The sequence below is a fragment of the Vigna angularis genome, chromosome 2 (genome assembly GCF_016808095.1).
Source record: "Vigna angularis cultivar LongXiaoDou No.4 chromosome 2, ASM1680809v1, whole genome shotgun sequence".
NCBI lineage: Eukaryota > Viridiplantae > Streptophyta > Magnoliopsida > Fabales > Fabaceae > Vigna > Vigna angularis.
The window spans coordinates 39171359-39182304 of record NC_068971.1 but is presented as its reverse complement, the minus strand read 5'-3'; the positions used below and the strand labels follow the sequence as shown (position 1 = coordinate 39182304).

Sequence of the window (10946 nt, the reverse complement as noted above, 5' to 3'; positions counted from 1 at the left end):
GTTTGAAAGCTACAAATAAGGTACAGGAGGATCGTGTGTTGATGGATGAACAAGTTTTATTATTATCTGTTAATTGTAGTTTGCATACATGTTTTAATCCAATATTAGTGGAGGTAGCTTACTAATGAATATATTTGATTATTTAGTTTTAATGAATAATAGTCCAGTTATTATATATAAAATATTATTTATAAATATTTTGAAAATATTTTATAATAGATATTTACAATAATACTAAAAAAATCTATTTAAAAGAAAATAAACATATTTGATTATTTAGTTTTAATGAATAATAATCCAATTATTAAAACTACGTTGGTAATTTATTTTAAAGGTATAAGATGCGGTTGGTAACCATTTTTAAATATGTAGACTATATCTCACTACTGTACCCTGTGGAATCCAATAATGGCTTGAAATATCAGTTATCAAAACGCAACATTGTCAACATCACACCCTTTTTGTGCCCTTTTTGTGTTTTTTTTTATTCTCTCTCTCACTCTCTTACACATTGTTCTATTCTTCAGTGAGTAGTATCTTTGGTGTGTGTCCACAATGAACAGCATCTCATCGATCACGTTTGATTCTCACGCGATATGCAACCCTCACCGCCCCTTTTCATCTCGCCGCTTTCATCTCGCTCGAAACCTTGTCGTATGCTCCGCTAAGCCCGTCGCACCTCCTCCCACCAAGCTCGCCGCTGCCGACACATCCGCCGCCCGCATCGGCTCGCTGAGCCAGGTCTCTGGCGTGCTGGGTTGCCAGTGGGGTGATGAGGGCAAGGGTAAACTCGTCGACGTCTTGGCCCAACACTTCGAAATCGTTGCTCGCTGTCAGGTACCGGGCATGTTCTTTTCTTTTTACCCTTTCGCAGCTTTTCCCCTTGTCGCGAATCGAGGGATGTCTTGGAATTTCGATGGAATTAGTGGGTTGTGGTGGAAGTGTTGTCTTAGGGTTCATTTGTCTGTTTACCAGTGCCTTTGTTTAAGGTTTTTGATTCTTTGATTCATATTTTTTTTGTAATAATTTATTATAAGAAGTACACTGAATTGAATCTTGAATTAGGTGTGCCGTCAATTTGTCCCTGAATCTACAGTGATGTCATTTTCGTTTCTCAAATTATTAAATAATGTTTATTTTAGTTCTTCGTTGTTACCAAAGGACAGTGGGTTTTGACTTTTGAGTCCCTGAAATTACAAAAAGTAAGAATTCGAGAGGGAAATCTTTAGTAATATGCTGTCTGATACACTCTTTTGAATTTCGTTTCTACTGGTGGTTGGAATTTATTTTAAGTCATAAATTTTTCAGTCTGGTTTCTTCTTTAATGAGTACTGTACATGTTTTGTAGCTTCAATCAAATTTTAACCTAGAGAATCTGTTTTTTATTTTTTTTTTCTTTTTTTCTTAAATTGATTGATGTCTGGTAATTTCAGGGACTATAACGGCATTTCTGCAGTTCCAGATTGCGATAGGGTTAATTTTAGGGATTATTTTGGTGTATTGAGATCGGCTTCGCTTGGTGTTGGTTTGTCTTTTTAGTTGTTGCTTTGCACTGATAATTTGTGGTTATTAATGTATTTCTCAGGGTGGAGCTAATGCTGGGCATACTATCTACAATGCAGAAGGGAAAAAGTTTGCGCTTCATCTTGTTCCTTCTGGTATTCTGAACGAGGATACTCTGTGTGTTATTGGGAATGGGGTTGTAGTGCACCTGCCGGGGTTGTTTAAAGAGATTGATGGTCTTGAATCAAGTGGGGTCTCTTGCCAGGGAAGGATATTGATATCTGATCGTGCTCACCTGTTATTTGATTTCCACCAAGTAGTGGATGGATTGAGGGAAACCGAGCTTGCTAAATCTTTCATCGGCACCACCAAGAGAGGCATTGGACCCTGCTACTCTAGCAAGGTTAACCGCAATGGTATCCGAGTAGGTGATTTGAGGCGGATGGATACTTTCCCCCAGAAGCTTGATGTTATATTGTCAGATGCAGCATTAAGGTTCAAAGATTTCAACTATGGTCCAGACGTGCTAAGGGAAGAAGTTGAAAAATACAAGAGATATGCTGAGAGGTTGGAACCATTTATTGCTGATACTGTGCATGTCATGAATGAGGCCATAACACAGAAGAGGAAGATTTTGGTTGAAGGAGGACAAGCAACCATGTTGGACATTGATTTTGGAACTTATCCATTTGTTACATCGTCTAGCCCATCAGCAGGCGGGATATGCACTGGTCTTGGTATTGCTCCAAGGGTGATTGGTGATTTAATAGGAGTGGTACGTGGATATTTATCTGTTTTTATTGTTCATTAGAGTATTTATCTGTTTATCGAAATTGTTTTTGCTTTTGCTTCTTATAACTAATTGTTCCTTACTGCCAAACATTAAACACTTGGCTCAGGAACTTCAAGTTGTTTCTGTTTTTTTGTGTTAAAGAATATAATGTCAACAAATTAAGCTCATACTTAATTTTATTTTGGCTGTGCAGGTGAAGGCATACACTACAAGAGTTGGTTCCGGACCTTTTCCTACTGAAATTCTGGGTTCAGGGGGTGATCTCCTCAGATTTGCTGGGCAGGAGTTTGGCACAACTACTGGCCGTCCTCGGCGGTGTGGCTGGCTGGATATAGTAGCCTTGAAATACTCATGTCAGATAAATGGTTTTTCATCGTTGAATCTTACCAAGCTGGATGTTTTATCAGATCTTGATGAAATTCAGTTGGGTATTTCTTACAAACTTGATGATGGCACCTTAATCAAATCATTTCCCTCTGACCTCCGTCTTCTTGAGCAATTGAAGGTAACTTTTTTCCATCTTTCCCATCCACTCCATTGTTGGTCCTTCTGGATCACCAACTAAATGCTTTGATTTGATACATTCTAACATAAACCAGAACGTGAAAGAACAGGTTTTTCAAGGAAGGTAAAGCTCCTTAATTGCTAGGGAGCTTGTTTATGTTTATATGTTTTTTTATGTTGTAGGTGGAATACGAAGTACTTCCAGGATGGAAGTCTAATATTTCTTCCGTAAGAAACTACTCTGACCTTCCAAAAGCTGCACGGCAATACGTGGAAAGGGTAGAAGAACTTGTGGGGGTCCCTATTCACTACATTGGTGTTGGACCTGGACGTGATGCCCTCATATACAAATGATTTTTCATGTTGAATTTGCATGCCTCTGTAGGTAAAGTTGAGGCTTTTTGCGGTAGGGATGCCAATTCCCGCTAACATTTGATGAGTTTTGGGATGAAAACATATTCGTGGTGACGAGTGAGGATCACCTACATGATGTAATATAGTGCTAGCCGTTTTGAATGGCATTTTGGATTTCATATAGAAATTTGATTCAGGATACTTCACCGTCTAATTTTGCAATACTTGTCGCAATGATGAGTCTGAGTTAGATGTCCGGTGATAACATGTGTCCCCGTTACTCATGTGGTAGAAAATAAATGTTATACTATCAACAATGTTGCATCATGGTTTTGTTGCTCCTTGCAATCTTTATTTATTCTCTCTTATCATTTCCCATCAATTTCACATGGCTCTCTGGCTTTAGTTCTTAAGAAATAAATTTTTCTACAAAGGGTCTGTTCTAGTCTACTTTAGTATGATAATATTTTGGAAAAGATAATTGTAAATACAAAAGGAATCTATTACCTATAGAGTACAGAGAACATAATAATCTGTTTGAATTTTAGTTTGGAAAATTAAGCCGAGTTAAATTTAGTTGGAGTTGAAATTTTGCTATTTGTAGATTTAAGTTAATTAGAGTTTGACGTTAATTTTGCTTCCAGCTAGATCTAAATGGAAGTGTAGAACATATCGATGCATTATTTAATAAAAATTAAAAGTTATTGAGTATTTAAATTGAAACCCAAATCTACCTTTGATATTAAAAAAAGTGGTTTGAGTAGGAGAAATAAAAATAAAAAAAAAGGAAGGATATCATGTGATAAAGAAAAAAAGAGTATTGCAGGCTATTTGAATTAAAGTATAATGACATTGATGTCCTTTAAGATAAATAATTTATCATAAAATACCTATCTATCTGTGTTGGAATTTTTGTTTTCTTTAAAAAAAAAGGTGCTAAGCGCTAGTCTACACTTTCCAAATTTCAAGTGGGCGTGGAATGTCCAAATTTTTTCCATGGATAAAAGAATTATCTAATAATTATTTATCAAATTATTGCTAATTAAAGTTTTTTGAATAAATTTTAAATAAGTTAATTTTAAATGTTGTTAAATTAAAATTTAATAAAAATTATTTATATTATTATTAATGATTTACGTAAAAAGTTACTTTAAGAAAAACATTGCAATGATAATTAACGTTAAGTATTCATTTAAATATTAAAGCTAAATTTGTTTTGTTGAAAATGTTTTTATAAGTTATTAATGATAATATAATTTTGTCATTGGAAATTAATAATAATTGAAGTAACATTGGTAATTTATGATTAATAATTTGAAATGATTAAAACGGATATATAAATTATATAAGGAAGATTGAGTAACTTTTTCACTGTTACACTTAGGTGGATTATTGTGGTAAGCGGGTGTCATCGTCTCCCAAATATTTAAATTTTATTAAAATTATATATAGTATGTACTGAGAATTGACGTGAATTAAATTATATATATTTTTATTTTTTTTATAGAGCGTAATACTTAATATTAATAAATAATAAACTATAAAATTAAATTGATAAAATAAAAAATATAATTATGATATTTTTTATTTTCTTTTTTATTACTTTTTGAGTTTTTTTTAATAATACTTGATTCTCATTCTCATGGGCTTTTTTTTATGTTTATGAAAAAAAAGGACATAAATTTATTATTTTTGTTCTTAATTTTCATATCTTTCATTTTCGAAGATAATTAATTTTCTTGTCTTATTTGATAGTAAAATATATTTTAATAATTAACATTTATTTTCATCTCATAAGTTTTCTAAATATTTATTTATTATGAAATAAGAAAAAATTTATATATTATATGTTTTTTTATATTTCATTTTTAATTGTATCTTGATTATCATAGATTTATTTAATAATTATATTCACTCAATTTTTGATTACATTGTGATAAATTAATTTAGTCTTAAACTTTATTTTAAAAATTAAGTATATTGATGAATAATAAAATAATATATTTATTTTGTAAGAGTGAGAGAAAATGGAAGTTATGTGTGCGATGATGAAAATAACACATATTCAATTAAAAATATAAGATTAATCTACTGATAAAAGTGAGAAGGAAGATGAGAAAAGTTATGAAAGTTTTACTCACTAATGATTCAATTCATTTTTAGTTTTAAAAGAATAGTAAATGATGAGAAAATCCAATGAGTCAGTTATATATTTATGATTAAACAAATTATCAATAATATTTATAATTTAGTCAGTTATATAAATGTAAAAGTAATAAAACATTTAAAAATATAATCAATTATATTATTATAATTTATTATCATTCTTTTTCTTCACACGTAATAAAAAGATTTTCTCTTAATTTATATTTGGTTTTGCACATTTTCATTTTCTCCTTTTATCCGGGTAAATTGTATATATATAGACACAAACAACAGAGAGATATTTTGGATGCGTTAATATGTCACCATCAGATAAAGAGATGCATTGGTTCATAATTGTATCATTAGTATTACAATATTTGGTTAATCGTACATGTTCAAGCAGCAATTACTGTCAAATGAATATTTTAATGAATTTCACGACAAGTTGTATCGTACTAAAGTTTCGATTTTTACTCTCTGTTTTCTAACTGCAATTCATGTACAACAACATCAATGGAGAGTGGAGTCAGTAGTAAGAAAACATCACCTCCATCTTCGCAGCAATTCATTTCTGTTACCACCCCTCTGCTTCATTTGGAAAAGGTATCCAATTTAATCATCTCATTCTAATTGAATAGTTTTTTCTTACTTGTCCTTTATGTATTGTGGAACCCGCCCCAGACATTGCATGTAAATAACAGATTTAGCAGCAGTTTTATGCCATCTAATTGCAATTTGCAAAAGGGGATAAGAGTGACAAAAGATCCTAGGTAGGGAAGAGTGGTTTATGGGATTTTGTTGTTCTCATTTGTTTCTTTTTTGGGTAAGGAAACTGGGGAATCAAGCACAGGAGTGTTTCACGAGAGGGAGATAGAGGATGCTGAGAAATATGAATTGGAAGTTGATGACTCTCCCATTGAGCAAGTGAGGCTAACAGTTCCAATCACTGATGACCCTACTCAGCCAGCACTAACATTTAGGACATGGATTCTGGGGTTGGCATCATGTGTGCTTCTTGCCTTTGTGAACCAATTTTTTTGCTACAGAACCAACCCTTTACAAATCTCTTCAGTCTCAGCACAGATTGCTACACTCCCTCTTGGCAAACTGATGGCTGCAACTCTTCCGACTAAACCAATTCGTGTGCCATTCACGAAATGGTCATTTTCAATGAATCCGGGGCCATTCACTTTGAAGGAGCATGTGCTTATCACCATCTTTGCTACATCTGGATCTAATGGTGTTGATGCAATCAGCATCATCACAATCGTTAAGGCTTTCTATCACAGGAGCATCCACCCAGTAGCAGCTTATTTGTTAGTAATGTCAACCCAAATGCTTGGATATGGATGGGCTGGGATTTTTAGAAGATTCCTAGTGGACTCCCCTTTTATGTGGTGGCCTGAAAACCTTGTGCAGGTGTCTCTATTCAAGGCATTTCATGAAAAAGAAAAAAGGCCTAAAGGAAAATACACTAGGATGCAATTCTTTTTCCTAGTCTTTGTAGCGAGCTTTGCCTATTACACTCTTCCAGGGTACCTTTTCCAAGCAATATCAACCATCTCGGTTGTTTGCCTGATTTGGAATGATTCCATCACAGCCCAACAAATTGGCTCAGGCATGAATGGAATTGGCATAGGCTCATTTGGCCTCGATTGGAACAATGTTGCAGCCTTCTTAGGTAGTCCTTTAGCTGTACCTGGCTTTGCCATCGTCAACATGTTGATAGGATTTATGTTGGATATGTATGTTCTAGTTCCCCTTGCCTATTGGAGCAATTTATATGATGCCAAAAAGTTCCCCCTCATTAGTTCTCACACGTTTGATTCAACTGGTGCAACATATAATGTTACTCGGGTTCTAAATCCCAGAACTTTTGACATTGATTTGGATAGTTATAACAATTACAGCAAGATCTATCTTAGTATAACATTTGCCTTTGAGTATGGATTAAGCTTTGCAACTTTGACTGCCACTATTTCCCACGTAGTCCTCTTTCATGGAGAAATTATTCTTCAGACGTGGAGGAAGACAACAAGAGCACCAAAAGAACAACTTGGAGATGTCCATACAAGAATTATGAAGAGAAACTATGAACAAGTCCCTGAATGGTGGTTTGCCACCATATTGATCCTTATGGTTGTTGTGGCCTTGGTTGCTTGTGAGAGCTTTGGAAAGCAACTCCAACTGCCATGGTGGGGAATTTTACTTTCTCTAACAATTGCATTAGTGTTCACCTTGCCAATTGGGGTTATTGTAGCTACAACAAACATAAAAACAGGACTCAACGTGATTTCAGAGTTAATAATTGGATTCATTTACCCAGGAAAACCCCTTGCTAATGTAGTCTTTAAGATTTATGGACATGACAGCATGGTACAGGCAGTTTCGTTTCTTAGTGACTTCAAATTAGGCCACTACATGAAAATTCCTCCTAAATCTATGTTCATCGTTCAGCTTGTAGGCACAGTTGTTGCTTCAACTGTCTACTTTGCCACATCTTGGTGGCTTCTGACGTCTATTGAAAACATTTGTGATGAAGCATTGTTGCCAAAGGGTAGTCCATGGACATGCCCTGGTGACGATGTGTTCTATAATGCTTCAATCATATGGGGAGTTGTAGGACCACAGAGAATGTTTGCCAAGGACGGTGTTTATCCTGGGATGAATTGGTTTTTCCTCATTGGTCTACTTGCTCCTATTCCAGTGTGGTTGCTTTCTCGTAAATTCCCCAACCACAAGTGGATTGAACTCATCAACTTTCCCATTATCGCTGCAGGAGCATCCAACATTCCACCAGCCAGATCAGTGAATTATATTACATGGGGCATTGTTGGAATCTTCTTCAATTTCTATGTTTATAGAAAGTTTAAGGCATGGTGGGTCCGGCATACTTACATCCTTTCAGCTGCTTTAGATGCTGGAGTTGCTTTCATGAGTGTGATCCTTTATTTCACCCTTCAATCTAATGGTATTTTTGGTCCAGTCTGGTGGGGTCTTGATGCAGACCACTGCCCTTTGGCCAAATGCCCTACAGCTCCAGGTGTATATGCCGAGGGATGCCCTCTTCTTTGATTTCCTCATTCGTGTGCAATCACCCATATTCTGTAGTGAATATGATATTTTTTTAGGTGAATTCAAGGTATGATATTGGACCTTAAATGTACCTGAAGTGTAAATATTCACATTCTATCTCTGCTGATTGTAAAGTATAATAGAATATTGAACAAGAAATTCAACTTGAGAGTAGAACAAGCAAAAAAGATCTTTTAAACGAACTAAGAATCTGTTTTACTTTGATTTCTTTGTTTTAAAGCTATCAGTGTATGTTATTTCATTCTCGCATGCCTCAGGAGGCAAGTGGAAACTAGAACTATTGATTTTAGTGTTATATGATGAAGAAGACAAATTTGTTGTGATTAGGAAGGATGACTACTTATTATGTTGTTATCCATCATCAATGCTTGTGGATTCTACAGAAATTCGATTAAGGATATTATTATTAGACAATGCATTGCAGTTTGTTTGATGATTTTTCAATATTATAAGAAAATATGGATAAATATGCTGGCTGTTTTATTACTATCTTTGACACTGAGAAATTTCGTATAAAGGCAACTACATCTCAGAAACAAAATCACCCAGTCTAGATTGTTTTTTAAAGACTTAGTCGGATGTTCTCCACCTTGGAATCCACTTTGGTTCAGATGATCTCCGTGTAAGTTTGTCAAGATGGTCATACTTTTTTAAAAAGTTTTTTCAATTGGATTCAAATTTTTGAAAGTGTTTTAATTAGTTTTTTTTTTAAATTATTAATGTGTTTTTTCTTTAATTTTTTTTTAAAATTTTTTATTGTCATATGTGTCGGGTATGACGTGTGACACTGTTAACGACGTTAGATTTTTTTTTTTAAAAAGAACTTAATTGATAAAATTTTTCAAAAGTTTAGAAATTAAAACTTTTTTAAAAGCGGGTAACTTGAAATACTCCCACCAAAGCAAGATTATCTAAGTAATTAAGTCATTTTTAAAATGAGTTTTTATGAGAAGTTGCTTTGATTTTTGGGAAAAACTTTAATTAGAATTAATCACAGACTTATTTTGATTATTGACTTTTTACTTCATGAAAGAAATAAAAGAATAAATACAATTAGACATAGCAATGTTTAAATGAGAAGTTACCTATAAAGTTCTTATTTTTAATTGAGAAATTACTTTGATTGATAAGTATGCAATAAATTAATTAAGTTATGGTTTGAAAATTTACAACAGCAATCAATTGAACAATAGATTTTAGATAACATATGATGAATCTATTTTAAAAAAAATAAAGGAATTGACTTGCTATTTACTTTTTGCATATCAAAATCTCATCTTTTTTTCGTAATAATATTTTCATGTTAGCATATTAAGCATTTGCATGTTAATTGTTTTAAGTGCATTTCTATAGATTTTTAGGCATCCTTTGCATATTTTAAAATATAATTGCATTAGGTTAGATTTTTATATTTATCTTTTATTATTTCTACTTTGTTATTTTAATCATTTGTGTGGTTTTTATAAGAATCAAATTGATAAAAAAATATATTCTTTATTCATTGAGAAATGACATAGTGTTAAATTTACCATATCTAAATTGTTAAGTAATACTGAAGTTGCTACAATTAAAATAATGTTAATTTGATAGCATTAACGACAACTTATCATTCACTCATAGTCATTATTCTAGTATGTAAGTTTTTTCACAATTATAACCTATTAGGCACCATTGTTAGTCTTGGATATTATTAAATTTTGATATCAAATTCAAATTGTAGAGTAAAGTTACACCTTTTTTTTAGTTACATTTATTTATTGTAATTATGGTACAAAATTAAATGATTTCATAAACAATTATCCTAAAACTAATTAAATGTGTCCTTCTAGTGTAGCATGTTCCCTTCTTTGTTACTTTGACTAACTATAGCTCAATTTGAGATCTTTTTTATATAAGAGTTCCTTTAGTCATGTGACCTCAAGCAATCATTCTTTGAAATGTGGTCACAATTTGTTTACATATACCATATAATGCTACAACAAGTTGTTAGAAATAAATTCAATACAATTAAATTTGTTAAAAAATTGTAACTAACCACACAATGATGTTTGTGTCATAATAATGGTTTCTCTTGCATATTTAGACTTTAACATTGACGATGGAGTATCATGTTGAGATCACCTTTCTCTAACACTTAGACAAGATAAGTATATGATACAAAATGATACCGCCCAATGTGTTGCAGTAATGTGTAACATGAGGTCTATAATCAAGTGGTCATCAAAGTGGATTGTCACTCCCTTTTCCAATCCAAATAGGGGTTAATGGATCATTTGCATGTACTTGTGTTGGTGCAACACACATTTTGACAAATGAAAATGTTTGTAAGTTCCTAAGTGGATGTACATAGAGAGCATGAAGTTCACTCAAGTGGTTTTTTAGTGTGATGCTCCTCATACGACCTTCAATTGATTGCATTCAAACTATCAAGCCAGAATTCCATAGCTTTAAGAATATATATTGCCTGACCTACCACATATCTATAGCACATGGATGATACTTGGCATAAGTGGGATTAAAATCTCTCAAACTAATCTTCGGAGAATTTTTG

At 33.0% G+C, this 10946-nt stretch overlaps 2 protein-coding genes across 2 annotated transcripts; both read left to right on the top strand.

Moving 5' to 3' along the window:
- The first annotated feature begins 400 nt into the window (after positions 1–400).
- Positions 401–3481, top strand: LOC108329758 (adenylosuccinate synthetase 2, chloroplastic). The gene is made up of 4 exons (XM_017564121.2): positions 401–837; positions 1586–2278; positions 2490–2801; positions 2984–3481. The coding sequence occupies exons 1-4, from the start codon at positions 556–558 to the stop codon at positions 3152–3154; spliced, it is 1458 nt and encodes a 485-aa protein (XP_017419610.2). The 5' UTR covers positions 401–555; the 3' UTR covers positions 3155–3481.
- A 2217-nt stretch (positions 3482–5698) lies between these two features.
- LOC108327114 (oligopeptide transporter 5) lies at positions 5699–8599 on the top strand. Its single transcript, XM_017560843.2, has 2 exons — positions 5699–5902; positions 6128–8599. The coding sequence occupies exons 1-2, from the start codon at positions 5813–5815 to the stop codon at positions 8372–8374; spliced, it is 2337 nt and encodes a 778-aa protein (XP_017416332.1). The 5' UTR covers positions 5699–5812; the 3' UTR covers positions 8375–8599.
- Positions 8600–10946: the final 2347 nt, after the last annotated feature.